Below are 17,250 nucleotides of genomic sequence, written 5' to 3'. Positions count from 1 at the left end.
GGGTGGGGGCGGGCCAAACCGCCGCGCCGCCGCCTGGTCGCCTGGCAACGGCGAGACGCGGAGCCATGGAGGCCGCCGAAAGCCGGGAGACCCAAGCCAGGGAGTATCTGAGAAAACATCGGATCCCGGAGCTGCTGACCTACCTCACCAGCTCCCTTCTCTTTTTCCGGCCCGGTAAGGGTCTCGCCGCCCACTTGGCTTTCTGTTCTGCCCGCTTCCCCACGAGGGTCCCCTGAGATTCCCAGGACGGCCACCGCTCCGGGCCCGCGCCCTCCCGCAGGACACCCGCCTCCGCACCCACACGCTGCCCCCGCGTCCTGGCTGCTTGAACCCTCCCGCTTTAACCCCGTGGCCTTCGTTTAAGCCGGACTTAGGCAGGGGCAGGGCTGGTCAGAGTGGGAGACAGGCTCCCTCCGGGCCGCAGCGGGGCTCCTGGCTCCCCCCTCAGTACCGGTGACTTGGGGCAAGACCCTGAACTTTGGTCTCCGCCTCTGGAAAAATGGACACGGTATCAGTGCGGATCTCATGGGACCGTGGGGGAGATTAAATAAATAACATATAAGTCATCCTTCTGCCTGGCAAGCAGTAGATGTTTCCAGGTCTGCCCCTGCTCGCATAGAGTTTTTAGCCTTGCAAGGGAACAGTCGGCAGGGTGAGATAAAAGGATATTCCCGAGGAGACTGCTTTTCCTGACTTGTTTACACCTCGGAATCCCTGGCTGCGGTCCCCAACCCCCAGTACCGGTCCGCGGCCTGTTAGGGACTGGGCTGCGGAGCTCCACGGCCGCCCTGCCCCGCCCCGCGCCCCATCTGTGGAAAAATTGTCTTCCATGAAACCGGTCCGTGGTGCCAAAAAGGGTTGGGGACCGCTGCTTTGAAACATTTCATAAATTTTGTGACGTGAATGACTAAAAAGTCATGTCAGGTGAAAATGGTTTTATGTCCTTCTCCCCGGGGTGCAGAATTGTAACTTGCTGGCCTCCATACGGAGTATCCAAAATGCTAAAATTGTCCATTTGTTTCAGTGTAAGGAAATGGAAACACCAAACATTCCGACTTTGCCAGAAACCACCCAGCCAATATGATCATATATAGGGCGATAAAGTTCTTTCTAGTTGTTTTAGAATGGCAAAGCAATTTAAAAATCTTTTAAAACCTCTGCAACAAATAGAAAGTTAAAAGAAATAATGGGCTGGGCGCGGTGGCTCATGCCTGTAATCCTAGCACTCTGGGAGGCCAAGGCGGGCCGATTGATCAAGGTCAGGAGTTCGAAACCACCCTGAGCAAGAGCGAGACCCGTCTCTACTAAAAATAGAAAGAAATTAATTGGCCAACTAATATATATAGAAAAAATTAGCCAGGCATGGTGGTCCATGCCTGTAGTCCCAGCTACTTGGGAGGCTGAGGCAGGAGGATTGCTTGAGCCCAGGAGTTTGAGGTTGCTGTGAGCTAGGCTGATGCCACGGCACTCACTCTAGCCTGGGCAACAAAACGAGACTCTGTCTCAAAAAAAAAAAAAAGGAAATAATGACAACGGAATGCCCTTTTATTAATGCACTAGGGAAAGGTTGCTATCAAACTAACTTTTTTAAACTTATTTTTTGAAAAAGTGACTACTGTCTCTTGCTGGTAGTTGGTACCGCTATGTTGAAAATGGTCTACTGACTTGTATGCCATGAATATATACAAATAAAAAATAATTATAAAAAAAGAAAAAGAAAATAGTCTTCTGCTGTTAGATGCAGCAATTAATTTCTGGGTGTATGTGATAACTGAACTGTTATTCTTTTTTTCCCCTCTTTTTACATATATATATTTTTTTATTCCCTTATATGTTCCTATGAACTGTTATTCTTGATAGTCTGATTTGAAGGCATTTGGTTTCCAAATAAATGTGTGATGACATTCATGTTAGCAATTTCTAATAATAGTCACTCTATATTAAGACAAATTTTAATAAGTGATATTATATTCATTATATAAGAATAATGTTTGTCAATATATTTCATTTTCATTTCATTTTTATTTTTACCAAAATATATGTATGGGATTTAAAAATCAAGAAGGAGTCTATCCATTTCCTTATAGGCAAAAAAGAAAAGAAAAGAAAACATAAAATATTAAAAGAAAAAATTATTTTTTAAATAATATTTAAATATAATTATTTTTAAATAATTTTTAAAAGATTAAAAATTAAAAAAAGACTCTAAAGTTTATAATGAATAACAACAGCATTCCCTTCTCCTTCCCCAGTTCCTATACCACAGAAAAATGATTTCAACTTGTTTTGCTATGTTCTTTGCTATTTATCTTGAGATTTCTAAATAACATACCTATACTGCTGCTTCTTAATGTTTTTCCCCCTAGGATTAGATATTAGCTTTTTTTAATTTTTTTTTGAGACAAGAGTCTCACTTTGTTGCCTGGACTAGAGTGCCATGGCATCAGCCTAGCTCACAGTAACCTCAAACTCCTGGGCTCAAGTGATCCTTCTGCCTTAGCCTCCTGAGTAGGTGGGACTACAGGCATGTGCCACCATGCCCAGATAATTTTTTCTATATATTTTTAGTTGGCCAATTAATTTATTTCTATTTTTAGTAGAGACGGGTTCTTGATCTTGCTCAGGCTGGTTTTGAAGTCTTGACCTTGAGCTATGCTCCCGCCTCAGCCTCCCAGATGCTAGGATTACAGGTGTGAGCCACGGTGCCCAGCCTAGATATTAGCTTTATATGGTGGAAGATGAAAATCTAAATTTGATATACAGGAAGAATCAACAGAAGACTTCATACTTGATATGATTGCCCTTAGTAGCCTATATGTTGCTATAGTCGATTAAAATTTGTACAAATAAGGCAATATATTAGATTCAAAAGTTTGTCTAGGCCGGGAGCGGTGGTTCACGCCTGTAATCCTAGCACTCTGGGAGGCCAAGGCAGGAGGATTGCTCCAGGTCAGGAGTTCGAAACCAGCCTGAGCAAGAGCAACACCCCGTCTCTACTAAAAATAGAAAGAAATTAATTGGCCAACTAATATATATAGAAAAAATTAGCCGGGTATGGTGGCACATGCCTGTAGTCCCAGCTACTTGGGAGGCTGAGGCAGCAGGATTGCTTGAGCCCAGGAGTTTGAGTGAGCTAGGCTGACGAGTGAGTTAGTTTGAGTGAGCTAGTTTGCTGTGAGCTAGGCTGACGCCATGGCACTCACTCTAGCCTGGGCAACAAAGCGAGACTCTGGCTCAAAAAAAAAAAAAAAAAATCTGTCTACTTCTGGTTTGAACATATAAATTCCAAGGGGTGAAAAAGATGGAGGGGAAACCTATAGATTAAAAGATTTAAAAACATAATTTGAGTCCAGGCATAGTGGCTCACACCTGTAATGCCAGCACTTTGGGAGGCCAAGGTAGGAGGACTGCTTAAGCCCAGGAGTTCAAGCTATGACTACACCACTGCACTCCAGCCGAGTGAAAGAGCAAGACCCTGTCTCTAAAATAAAACAAAACAAAAATAACCTGAGTAAAGAGACAACCTGTGTATGGAATGAGAGAATATATTTACAAACTATACATTTGATAAGTTAATATCCAAAATATTTAAGGAACTCAATACTAAGAAAAGAAATAACTGATTTTAAAAATGGGCAAAGGATGTAAATAGACATTTCTCAAAAAAAGACATACAAATGGCCAATAGTTATATAAAAAAGTGTTCAACATCAGTAATCATCAGGGAAATGCAGATTAAAATTACAATGAAGTATAATCTCACAGCTGTTAGAATGGTTATTATAAAAAGGGTGAAAGACAGCCAGGCATGGGGGTGTGTGCCTGTAGGCCCAGCAACTCAGGAAGCTGAGGCAGGAGGAATACTTGAACCCAGGAGTTCAAGACTAGCTTGGGTAACATAGCAAGACCCTGTCTCAAAAAGACAAGTTCAAGAGATCTATTGTATATCGTGGCGACTACAGTTAATAACAATATATTATATACTTGAAAATTGCTAAGAGAGTAGATTTTAACAGTCAGGTGCAGTGGCTAACACATGTAATCCCAGCATTGCGGGAGGATTGCTTTAGGCCAAGAGTTCGAGACCCTATCTCTACAAAAAATAGAAAAATTAGCTGGTTGTGATGACACACACCTGTAGTCCTAGCTACTTGGGAGGCTGAGACAGGAAGATCCCTTGAGCCCAGCAGTTTGAGGCTGGAGTGAGCTATGATGATGCCACTGCACTCTAGCCCAGGCAACAAAGCAAGACTCTGTCTCAATTAAAAAAAAAAAAAAATGTACACATATGTGAGGCAATGCATGTTAAATAGCTTGATTTAGCCATTCCTCAATATGTACATATATCAAAACTGGGGGTGTCACTGTGTTGCCCTGGCTGGTCTTGAACTCCTGGGCTCAAGTGATCCTCCTACCTCAGCCTCCTGAGTAGGCACTGCCATACCTAACTTGAATACTGATTTTTTAAAAGTGTTTATAATTTATGACATTTGTGAGACAATTGGAAATTTGAATACTGCCTGGCTATTTTTATTTATACTAGAAAAATGTTTTGGGTGTGTGAATGGTATTGTGGTAATGTGAAAAAGGAAAAGGGATCCTTATCTTCTAGAGATATATACTCTACTTATTGATGGAATATGACCACTGTGATTTTCTTTGAAATAATACAGGAAGAAGGGGAAGTGGATGGGATTACAGTGAAATTAGATTGGCCACAAATTTTAACAGGTGAAGTGGTGATGTTGATAAGGGGTTCATTATACTTTTCTACTTGTATAAACATATGAAATTCTTAATAATGACATAATTTTTAAAAAAAAGAATTTAAAAATGAAGAGTAAAGCTTAGGATTGAAATAATAAAATGATGGAGCAGTAGGAGTAGCATTTACCAGCTAAGTTGCTCCATCTTTTCTTCTTCTGGCTTCTTTTCATCATGTCTGTCCTGCATTATTTCTAGAAAGTATTTAATAGATTGATCTTGATTTTTCATTTTTAAAATTGCTTAAATGAAAGCCTATTTATCTTTTATATATCAAGACTTTTATATATCAATGTTTCTATGTTAGAAATGAATATATATACTTCCTAATTAGAGGATTTCTCTACTTATCTAAAAGCCTATTTTTATTATTTATATTTTATCCTTTCTTTTAGCTGCCTAACTTCTTTCCTGCACCATGCTGTTACTTCTGCTGTCTTTTTGGTTTTCAGCTCTGTCTGCAAATTAGAATCACCTGAGGAGCTTTTTTTAAAAAAATGCCCAGGGTCAGTCTTTGGACATTTTTATTCATCGTCTGAGATCAGGCACTTGTATATATAATTATTTAATTGTTCAATGTCTCCCTGCTGGACGGCGAGTTTCATGGAAGAAATGCCTAGTATAGTACCTTGAACATTAGTATTTAATAACTGTTATTAATGACTATTTCTATTTGTCACATATTTTAATTTCATATTAGAAAGAGTTGGAATTATTCTTTTGCAGAACATCCAAGAGACTATTTAATAACTATATTGGAACGTCTGAGAATTGCCAAACTAACAGGTATAGCCTTTCCTTTCTATATGGATAACTCTAACATCGTGTCTATGTTTGAGATGATGGACCCCTCCAACAGAGGCACCATATCATTTGTGCAATATAAAGAAGGTCAGTATCTTCTACTAATTGAGGTCATAGTTTGTGGTTATTCCCTAACTTTCTCTAGCTGAAAATCTCACTTTGCAAATTTTCATTTCTTCTCATTCTTTCACAGCCCTGCAAACGCTGGGTCTGTGTACTCCAGATGAAGTTTTAAAAGATACTGGACGTTCAATATCTTTGGATAATTTCAGGGATGAAGTGTAAGTTTATTTTTAAATGATGAATATTTAATAACATGATTTTGAAGTACAATTAATACCTTTTGAAGGAAACATTTTGTTCCCTTGAAATTTTCAGCTGACTAGACAGTGAGGAAAGAGAGGGCTGATAGTCAAGTCCCTAAGCCTGGGGTGGAGTGTGGGTGTGAGTAGTGGGGGTAATGTTGGGGTCAAAGAGAAAGTTCTAGAAGTAGTTCTATTCTTTTCGCAATGGGAAATCCCAGCAATTCTCAAAGAATGCTGAATGGTGAAGAAGGACCAATCTTCTAGGAGAACAGAAAAGCTTTGCACTTAACACACTAGTTAGAAAATCTCTGTAAAATGGCGGTCCGTCCCATGGTATAAATGGTTAGCACTCTAGATTCTGAACCCAGAAAAATCTCTGTATAAAATACAGAGTAATAAAATTCATCTCAAAGAATTTCCTCAAAATTATGTATTGGAAAGTAGATGCTTATCAATAGTATAGGTTACATGTCAGCCTGACAATTATAGATTTGAAATCTTACAGGATTAAAAGTACTAACTAAATGCTATATCAAGGGGGGTGCAGAGGAGAGGGGCAAAAACCTACCTAATAGGTACAATGAACACTATTTGGGTGATGAACATGCTTATAGTCCTGACTCATGCATTACAAAAGCTATCCATGTAACAAAAACATTTGCACCCCCTTAATATTTTGAAATCAAATTAAAAAAAATAAAAATAAATGCTAAGTCAGAGGAAAAACCATCAGAATAAAGTTTAATAGTTATGGAAAGCCTCTGGAGAATCTAGCTCAATTTGTTTAAAAGTTTTACTCTCTGAGAATTTATTAATCAAGAAACTATTATTTAATACAGCCAAAGGCCAAGGAAAAGTTAGAAGAAAAAAAAACTTTCAGATTTTCATCTCATTTTCAGCTATATAAAAGTTAAACAAAAATGTTTAATTACACTCTCTCCCACTTAGGAAAAATTCAGGCAGAGTGCTCTGGCCTGAAATGTTTCATCCAGAAGAAAACATTGCCCATTGTTATATAGGAAGTATTTTAAATGGAAAATACATTTATGAAAAATGAAGAACAATCCTATCTTATTCACCATCTCATAATGTGTTTTGTTACTGAAATACAGTGAATTCTCAAACTAAATATCGGAACCTCAATTATAAACATGCACTCTAAAGTGATTTTTTAAAAATGTATTGGCTGGGGGGAGGGGGGCATGGGCAATATAAGTTACCTTAACACTTGTACTCCCATAATATGCTAAAATAAAAAAAAATAAAAATAAAAATAAAAATAAAAAATTTATTGGCTGTATTTGATTATCCACAACAGATTTTCCCTTAGCACAGGAAATTGAAAGATGGTTATAATTTATTACCTCTGCCCTTAAATTTTTTTCAACAGACACATTCAACATTACATTTGCAAATGGAATTACTCTGAGTTTTCATGGTTTCTGAATTTTCTGTTTTTGTTTTCTTAGGAACAAGAGGACTGAGGAAATATATGCCACATTTTAGTATCACCATAAGTGGAAGATAATAAATGATTCCAAAAAGTTTTCAACTTTCCAGTTTCATTCATTCAGAACTTCATCATACAGCTCAAAGTCCAATTAGCTCCCTCAGTCTTTTTTTTTTTCTGAGCCAGAGTCTCACTTTGTTGCCCAGGTTAGAGTGAGTGCCATGGCATCAGCCTAGCTCACAGGAACCTCAAACTCCTGGGCTCAAGCAATCCTGCTGCCTCAGCCTCCCGAGTAGCTGGGACTACAGGCATGCACCACCATGCCCGGCTAATTTTTCTATATATTTTTAGTTGGCCAATTAATTTCTATTTTTGGTAGAGACGGGGTCTCACTCTGGCTCAGGCTGGTCTTGAACTCCTGACCTTGAGCAATCCACCTGCCTCGGCCTCCCAGAGAGCTAGGATTACAGGCGTGAGCCACCACTCCCGGCCTCCACATGTTCTCTATAAAAACTATAGATTTATTATTTGGTTCTTTTAACATGTTAGGACTACACATATGCACAGAGTTTGTATTTTGTTAGATTATTATAAGGTAATAGGATCATTGTTTCCAATATAGATCCATTATTTCCCTAAATACAATACTTGATATTAGTACTGTATTGAAGGCAGCTATGACTTTACTTTAGGTGGATTAGAATATGAGAAAATAAAAAAAAATTTTTTTTTTGAGACAGAGTCTCGCTTTGTTGCCCAAGGCTAGAGTGAGTGCCATGGCATTACCCTAGCTCACAGCAACCTCAATCTCCTGCAATCCTTCTGCCTCAGCCTCCCGAGTAGCTGGGACTACAAGCATGTGCCACCATGTCCGGCTAATTTTTTCTACATATATTAGTTGGTCAATTAATTTCTTTCTATTTTTAGTAGAGACGGGGTCTCGCTCTTGCTCAGGCTGGTCTCGAACTCCTGACCTCAAGCAATCCGCCTGCCTTGGCCTCCCTGAGTGCTAGGATTACAGACGTGAGCCACCGTGCCCGGCCAGAAAAGAAAAAATTAAAATAAATAAATTGAAAGCAGCAAAATGTAGACTACTACCAAATTTAAAAAACAAATAGTCATTTGAAATAAGCAAACACCAGCTTTCACTTTATAAGTTTAAAAGGAATGCTTTGGCCAACTAATATATATAGAAAAAATTAGCTGGGCATGGTGGCACATGCCTGTAATCCCAGCTACTTGGGAGGCTGAGGCAGGAGGATTGCTTGAGCCCAGGAGTTTGAGGTTGCTGTGAGCAAGGTTGACACCACAGCACTCTAGCCCAGGCAACAGAGTGAGACTCTGACTCAAAAACAAACAAACAACAAAACCCCCCCCAAAAAGTACTAACTAAATGCGAAATCAAGGGGGAGTTGCAGAGGAGAGGGGCAAAACCTACCTAGGTAAAATGAACACTGTTTGGGTGATGAACACACTTATGGTCCTGACTCATGCATTACAAAAGCTATCCATGTAACAAAAATATTTGCATCCCCTTAATATTTTGAAATCAAATTTAAAAAAATAAAAATAAATGCTAAGTCAGAGGAAAAACCATCAGAAAGCCTCTGGAGAATCTAGCCAATTTGTTTTAAAGTTTTACTCTCTGAGAATTTATTAATCAAGAAACCATTATTTAATACAGCCAAAGGCCAAGGAAAAGTGAGAAGAAAAAAGAAACTTTCAGATTTTCATTTCATTTTCAGCTATGTAAAAGTTAAACAAAAATGTTTAATTACACTCTCTCCCACTTAGGAAAAATTCAGGCAGAGTGCTCTGGCCTGAAATGTTTCATCCAGAAGAAAACATTGCCCATTGTTATATAGGAAGTATTTTAAATGGAAAAACATTTATGAAAAATGAAGAACAATCCTATCTTATTCACCATCTCATAATGTGTTTTGTTACTGAAATACAGTGAATTCTCAAACTAAATATCGGAACCTCAATTACAAACATGCACTCTAAAGTGATTTTTTAAAAATTTATTGGCTGTGTTTGATTATCCACAACAGACTTTCCCTTAGCACAGGAAATTGAAAGATGGTTATAATTTATTATGTCTGCTCTTGTATATTTTTCAACAGTCACATTCAGCATTTATATTTGTAAATGGAATTACTCTGAGTTTTCATGGTTTCTTAATTTTCTGTTTTTGTTTTCTTAGGAACAGGAGGACTCAAGAAATATACACCTCATTCAGTAACACCATAAATGGAAGATAATAAATGATTCCAAAAAGTTTTCAACTTTCCAGTTTCATTAATTCAGAACTTCATCATACAGCTTGAAATCCAATTATCTCCCTCAGTCTTAAACAAAACAAAATCTTTTTTCTGAAAGATACATTATTTCCCAGTGTTAGGCCAGTTCGTCCTCAAATTAAGTAGAATCTCAACATCTTGTTGAGCCAATTTGTAAATTCCAACTTCATTTAATGCTGCTGTGGTAGGAATTTGTCCTGAAGCTGACTGCAATACATCTTTCAGGAGTAGAGCAGAACCAATATTCAAATTCAAAACAATACAGGCTTCTTTTACACTGTTTAGGAAAAAAATGGAGGGAAATGAGATCTTCATTATCAATATCATCCATATTATAACAATTTCATTTTTAGAAACTAAAAATGTGCTTTCCTGCACTCCTGGTCAACATGTTCTCTATAAAAACTATGGATTTATTATTTAGTTCTTTTAACATGTTAGGACTACACATATGCACAGAGTTTGTAATTTGTTAGATTATTATAAGGTAATAGGATCATTGTTTCCAATAGAGATCCATTATTTCCCTAAATACAATACTTGATATTAGCACTCTATTAAAGGCAGCTATGACTTTACTTTAGGTGGATTAGAATATAAAAAAGAAAAAAATTAAAATAAATAAAATGAAAGCAGCAAAATGTAGAGTACTAGAAAATTTAAAAAACAAATAGTAATTTGAAATAAGCAAACACCAGCTTTCACTTTATAAGTTTAAAAGGAATGCTTTATAACCTCACAAACACCATACATAATTTAAATTCTAAATCAACAAATTCTGAAAATGTTTCTAAGAATTATTGTTACATATATTTACCATTATACTTAGAATCAAAATTACTATGAAATGTATAAGAAAACAAATTTCTTTCAGGCCTGGTCTATTGTTAGGTATTAACCATATTTTTAATTTCTTATATTTACTGAGTATAGCACAAATGCACTTGCTTTCATTTTCTATTTATTTCCCCTGTATTAAGCAAATAGAGCATTAAACCAAATGCCATTAATAGAAAATAAAGCCTAACATATAATTAATATCCAGTTCTGGTAAACTTTTTCAGGTCATGGGTTGCATCTTATATATTATTTTGGTTTCCCCATTGTACTTTGAACATACAATAGATGCACAATGAATGTTTTAAAATTTCAATTGCTCTTATTCCACCAAACACTACTATAACCCTAAAGTTGTTAAAAAGGAGTCATCCTACTCTAACAATTTGATACAACAAGATTAATTGTTAAATACTGAGCTTACTGTTTAAAATAATTTTCTGGTCTCTTGCAATAGTGAGAAAACAAAGGGAAAAGATTGCGGGTCATATCAAACTGCAACTGGGCTGCTCCTCCTTCATTGAAGTGATTAGCAAGAATTATCTGAAACAAAGAACAAATCATTTAACAGTTGCCTTTATTATCACAGCCCAGAAATATAGTCTGTTCTTACTTACTTCTTGGTAGATGTATATATCCAGCTTCTCTACAAGCATTTGCCAGAAAATTTTAAATAAGGAGAAACAAAGCTGCTGCTCCAACTGAAGTAAACGGTCTCGTAATGTAAGCAGTAACGGGCAAGCTGAAGTGGACAGGGACATTACTGCCTGCTCTGACTGAGATGGCAAGGACAACCATCTGGAAAAAACACATTAATTTTTACCGTAAAACTTTCCATCATATTTTTTTTTTAAAAGCATGAAACAAAGTTTATTGACGAAGGACAAGATAGGTTTATAGAGCAAGATACATTCACCACAGAATGGCGAATGGGGCCTCTTGTCATAACAAAAAGGCCATCACTTTTTTATTTCTAAAGTTTTTTTTTTTAATTTTTTAATTTTTTTAAATTTTTTTTTTATTTCTAAAGTTTTAAGAAATCGTTTTAAATTTGGGAAAGTATACTGTCCTGCGGCATTTTGGATAAGAAAAAATGTACGGCCCAACATTAAAACGCACATATACACACACACAAACACCCCCCACACACACACACATACATACTGTCTTTAATATGGATGATAGGCCAAGCACAATGGCTCACACCTGCAATCCCAGTGCTTTGGGAGGAGGAGGGGGGATTGCTTGAGGCCAGGAGTTCAAGACCAGCCAGGGCAACAGGCTCTACAAAAAATGTTAATAATTAGCTAGCTGGACATGGTGGTGCATGCCTGTAGTCCTAGCTATTTGGAAGCTGAAGCTTCGGCCCAGGAGTTGACAGCTGCAGTGAGCTATGATCATGCCACTGCACTCTGGCCCAGGTGACAGAGCAAGATCCTATCTCTTAAAAAATAAATATTTTCCCTCAAAATCATTTTAATATATGGATTACTGATATAAAACAGTAGAAATTTAAAATGTATCAGCATTTAAGGCATCAGTTAATTTTTTAGTCTACTTTTCAGTAAAAATAACAGGGACTAATAACACTTCCAAAACTGATTTCTGTGTGGCAGGGACTATGCTAGGACAAATAGACATTGCCTAATCTCAAGAAGCTCACGTTCTGATAGAGGTACACAGTGTCCACAGGGAATTATGGTAGTGAAATAAATTGTGCAACATAAGCCCAGGGTACTATAGGAGCACCTCACTTTGTACAATGGGCGACAGGCTAGGCTATTCAACCACAGATCATATACAGCTTTCTATATTTACAAACAGCTGACTACTAAATTATGATCATTTTATTCTGATTAAGAATATCTGAAAAAAAAAAAAAGAATATCCAAAAGGGCCAGCACAGTGGCTCCTGCCTGTAATCCTAGCACTCTGGGAGGGCGAGGTCAGAAGATCACTTAAGCTCAGGAGTTCCAGACCAGCCTGAGCAACAGCAAGACCCCATCTCTCCTAAAAACAGAAAAATTAGGCGTCACGGTATGTGCCTATCGTCTCAGCTACTTAGGAGGCTGAGGCGGGAGGATCGCTTGAGCCCAGGAGTTTGAGGTTGCAGTGAGCTACAATGATGCCACTGCACTCTACCAGAGATGACAGAGTGAGACCGTCTCAAAAAAAAAAAAAAATGTCCAAAAGAACATATTTTAGAAAGATTTCCATCAAAAACAGAATTAGGCCGGGCGAGGTGGCTCACGCCTGTAATCCTAGCTCTTGGGAGGCCGAGGCGGGCGGATTGCTCAAGGTCAGGAGTTCAAAACCAGCCTGAGCAAGAGCGAGACCCCATCTCTACTATAAATAGAAAGAAATTAATTGGCCAACTGATATATATATATATAAAAAATTAGCCGGGCATGGTGGCTCATGCCTATAGTCCCAGCTACTCGGGAGGCTGAGGCAGAAGGATGGCTCGAGCCCAGGAGTTTGAGGTTGCTGTGAGCTAGGCTGACGCCACGGCACTCACTCTAGCCTGGACAACAAAGCGAGACTCTGTCTCAAAAAAAAAAAAAAAAAAAAAACAGAATTAATGGAGTACAAAAGACCAAACTCTGTTTTATCTAGACACCTTGGAAATGTGAACACATGTACCATCTTTAATTTTTGCCAAACTGGTGTTAAGAGTTGACTTATACAGAGGATATACCTTTCTTTTTTATACAATTTTGCAGCATCTTTAACTTCTCTAAAGACATGGTCTACTTGACGGGTCAACATATCATGCTTTAAACGCTCTAAGAGGTTAATCATGTCATCAAAGACAGAGCTCTCCATGGAGGCTAGTTGTCCCAGCTGCAATTTACTTAGAGTATTATTCTCAGCGAAGACCTCCAACGCTGCCTGTTGAAGTTGTAAAAAGAACTGAAAGCAAAAACATATTAACACATTTATTAACATAACTTCCTTTTTTAACAGCTTGAAATAGAATTCATATACCATATAATTCACCCATTTAAAGTGTACAATTCAATGTCTTTTAGTACAGAGTTGTGCATCTACCACAATTTTAGAACATTTCCATAACCCTCCTAAAAAACCTGAATCCCCAATACCTTTCCCATTCCCCCCAGCCCTAGGCAACCAATAATGTACTTTCTGTCCCTATGGATTTGCCTATTCTGGATATTTCATATAAATGGAATCATACAATGTGTGGTTCTTTGTGACTAGCTTCTTTGATTTAGTATGTTTTCAAGGTCCATCATGTTGTAACATGTATCAGAATTTAATTTCTTTTTATTGCCAAATAATATTCTATTATATAGACATAACACATTTTATTTATCCATCTATCAAGCTAATGGACATTTGGGTTATTTCCATTTTTGTCTATTATGAATGATGCTACTGTGAACATTGGTGTATAAGTTTTTATGTGGCTATACATTTCATTTCTCTTGGTATAAACCTAGGAGTGTAATTGCTAGATCATATGGTAATTCTATGCTTAACTATTTGAAGAACTGCCATGCCATTTTCCATAGCAACTGTACCATCTTACATCCCCACCAGCCATGTCAAATTTCTCTGTATCAGCACTAATAATCGTTATTATCTATCTTTTTTATTATAGCCATCCTAGTTTGTATGAAGTGGTTTGCATTTTCCTGATGGTTAACATACTTCTTCAAGTACTCTTTTTTTCTACACACAGACATTTATAGTAAACTTGGAACATATATGAGAGTTAAGAGAATTAAAATGTTGTTTTACAGTATTTTAGATGTAATTAAACATTATTCTTTTGGCCCTCCTGAAAAACAATGTTGCAGATAATTAGCAAAAGATTAAAAACAACCTAAATGTCCATTAATAGGGGACTGGTTAATTATGGTACTTCCATACAATGGAATATTTTGTAGCTTATTATCAAAAAGAATTAGACAACTCTATGTTCTGAAATAGAACAATCTCAAGATACATTGTTAACTAGAAAAAGCAAAGCAGAAGCGTTTGTATAGTATGTTACCGTATGTATACATACACACACCTGTGTTTATATAAATAGTTTTGGTAGGCTATACAAGAAATTGATAAAAGTGGTTGGGTTTAGGCAGGATTCAAATTAAAACCTGTTTTCACTTTATACATTTTATATCACATACATAGATCACATATAGTAAAAAATATTTTATCTTTCACTTTCTGTCTAAAGTAATCCCACACTTAACTAAATAGAAAAAAATGACACCATCAATAAACATTTAAGAGTAAGATTAACTATGAAGATTTGACATTTTATCTCTCCAAAATACAATTACAGAGCACTAAATAAATTATCTTGTCAAGGCTGTTTTTTTGACTAAAGCTCTGATAGCATTAAGTAATAAACATATCATAACCATAACAAGCCACGTTAAAGGCAAAAGCATAAAATATTTGGTTATCCTTGAAATGTTTCCTTAAGAATTTTCAGTTGCTTTTGTTTTAAAGTTCTTGAAACACAACTCATTAAAAATTAATAAAGACCAAGGGCATGGCACAGTGGCTCGTGCCTGTAATCCCAGCACTTTGGGAGGCCAAGGTAGGAGGATCATATGAGAGCAGAAGTTCAAGACCAGCCTGAGCAACATAGCGAGACCCCAACTCTACCAAAAATAGAACAATTAGCTGGGCGTCAAGGCAGCTACTTGGGAGGCTGTGGCAGGAGGATCCCCTGAACCCATGAGTTTGAGGTTGCAGTGAGCAATGATCATACCACTGCACTCTAACCCCAGCAACAGAGTGAGACCCTGTCTCAGAAAAAACAAACAAACAAACAAAAAATTAATAAAGACCAAAAACCATTTAGAATTCTCCCAAAGACTTCAAGGATAATAAACAAAATACATAAAATCTGGTAGTCAATTTTTTTTTATACATTTACTATTGCAATTTAGACTATCTAACATGAACCTAGATCATGATTCATTCCCTTTCTCTCTCCGTATCTTTTTGCACAGCAGTGGTACCATGGGCATCAACTACTTTTACCAACATCTTTTCCCTTTCCTTTGATAATAGCATCCCAATTTTCCTTTGGGGAACTCCTCTTCCCCACTCTAAGACAACTTGACTCAGGTGGTGTTAGCCCTATCCTTTGGTGCCAGAGATGAACACATAACTTCACTTCCTTGGCCACACTCATGATTATTCAGGGATAAACATGTGAGAGGCCACCTTGGTATTTCTGTCGAAACTGAGAATGAAACCAGAAATGAACAACTTTAGACCAGCCATGCTTAATCCTTTCAGATTAGGAGCCCCACTCTCCAAGTTAGACTAGTTTTCAATTATGTTTTTGTCACCTACAACTGAAAATTTTTCAATTCTGAATGGCTGCATGTTTCAGGCTTGGCACAATCTGGCAACAAACAATTAAGTTTAGAAGCTGAAATGAATGGAAAGCGAACTCTGTCCATTATTTTTTCTTTTTCTAATTATGTAATATAAGAACTTTAATAACTTTTTTTTGTAAAGCATTCATTGGCTGAAGAACTATGAAAATGATTAAAGGGCTTTTGATATGAAGACAGAATTTGCAGAATAACTATGCTAGGAAAGAGAATTCATTCACAATTTGAAGAGTCAACTCTGAAATTTGGGTATTTCTCTGTTGACGGACCCAGATAATTCGGTATCAGATTATAAATTTTCTAAGGATAGGGATGATGGCTAATTCATCTTTGTTAACAGACTACAGCACCAAGTAAAGTAGTTACGATGTTCCATAAATAATTTCACTGACGCTAAAAATCTGGCCCTGAATGAGTCTCTTAATCATCTGGCATAAGCATCAAGAATGACAACTGGACGGGCGTGGTGGCTCACGCCTGTAATCCTAGCACTCTGGGAGGCCGAGGGGGCGGATTGCTTGAGGTCAGGAGTTCGAGACCAGCCTGAGAGCGAGACCCCGTCTCTACTATAAATAGAAAGAAATTAATTGGCCAACTAATATATACAGAAAAAATTAGCTGGGCATGGTGGCACATGCCTGTAGTCCCAGCTACTCAGGAGGCTGAGGCAGTAGGATTGCTTGAGCCCAGGAGTTTAAGGTTGCTGTGAGCTAAGCTGACGCCATGGCACTCACTCCAGCCTGGGCAACAAAGCAAGACTCTGTCTCAAAAAAAAAAAAAAAAAAAGAATGACAACTTATTTCATACTATTGAAAAAGCTTAACAGAAAATGGAGCCTTGTAGGGGCTGAGAGAATAAAGTACTTACTAAAATTAGAAACAAGACACATAAAAGTACAATATGAATGAATGTATACTGATTAGCTGACTTTATAAACACATTCATCATTACCCTCTCTATATTTCATTTTGTGAAATAATTTATTTCCCTTGCTCAGTAGAATGACATTCACATGGATTTCAGTTAACATTTTTATAGAAAAAGCCTTAAATAATTACTAAGTCCTGGCCAGAGAGTATACAAGAATAAGAATAACATAAGAATAAACTATGATTGTGTTTATAAGGTTTTATCTTATTTATATCCGTTATTAGTATATTTTGGTGTTCTATTTATTATCTGGCTTATTAGCCTGGATTTAAGATAAAGGCCTTTTTGGTTTTGCTTTTCTTTCACAGTAATATAAGTATTATGAGGAATATATTTTCTTTTATATAATGTTTTAGCAGCATACCATAAATTTTTGTTCTATATGGAACAAAATGCACTATATAATGCAGTATGCTACAATCTTTTGTCTTAAATTCATAATTTAAAATATGTCATGTTTTCTAAACTTC

General features: G+C 37.1%; 2 protein-coding genes across 5 annotated transcripts in view; one reads left to right on the top strand and one right to left on the bottom strand.

Moving 5' to 3' along the window:
* On the top strand, positions 1-9,606 carry EFCAB10 (EF-hand calcium binding domain 10). 2 transcript variants are annotated; one of them, XM_076006503.1, is made up of 4 exons: positions 1-174; positions 5,491-5,655; positions 5,762-5,849; positions 9,530-9,606. In XM_076006503.1, exons 1-4 carry the CDS (start codon positions 66-68, stop codon positions 9,585-9,587), a joined length of 420 nt encoding a protein of 139 aa, XP_075862618.1. In that variant the 5' UTR covers positions 1-65; the 3' UTR covers positions 9,588-9,606. The 2 variants fall into 2 exon arrangements, with proteins under 2 accessions (XP_075862618.1, XP_012602124.1); XM_012746670.3 differs by lacking the exon at positions 9,530-9,606 and adding an exon at positions 7,343-7,420 and having other exon boundaries at positions 2-174.
* The window catches only part of RINT1 (RAD50 interactor 1), a 29,180-nt gene continuing 21,262 nt past the window's right edge, over positions 9,333-17,250 (bottom strand). For all 3 annotated transcript variants that reach the window (XM_012746646.3, XM_076006502.1, XM_012746661.3), the window contains 4 exons: positions 13,162-13,376; positions 11,081-11,261; positions 10,888-11,006; positions 9,333-9,903 (listed from right to left, as the gene is read on the bottom strand). In XM_012746646.3, coding sequence (XP_012602100.2) covers positions 9,711-9,903; positions 10,888-11,006; positions 11,081-11,261; positions 13,162-13,376 — 708 coding nt within the window. In that variant the 3' untranslated portion in view covers positions 9,333-9,710. The remainder of the gene's footprint in view (positions 9,904-10,887; positions 11,007-11,080; positions 11,262-13,161; positions 13,377-17,250) is intronic.

Source organism: Microcebus murinus, chromosome 9, assembly GCF_040939455.1.
Source record: "Microcebus murinus isolate Inina chromosome 9, M.murinus_Inina_mat1.0, whole genome shotgun sequence".
NCBI lineage: Eukaryota > Metazoa > Chordata > Mammalia > Primates > Cheirogaleidae > Microcebus > Microcebus murinus.
This window is presented reverse-complemented; position numbering and strand designations above follow the sequence as displayed.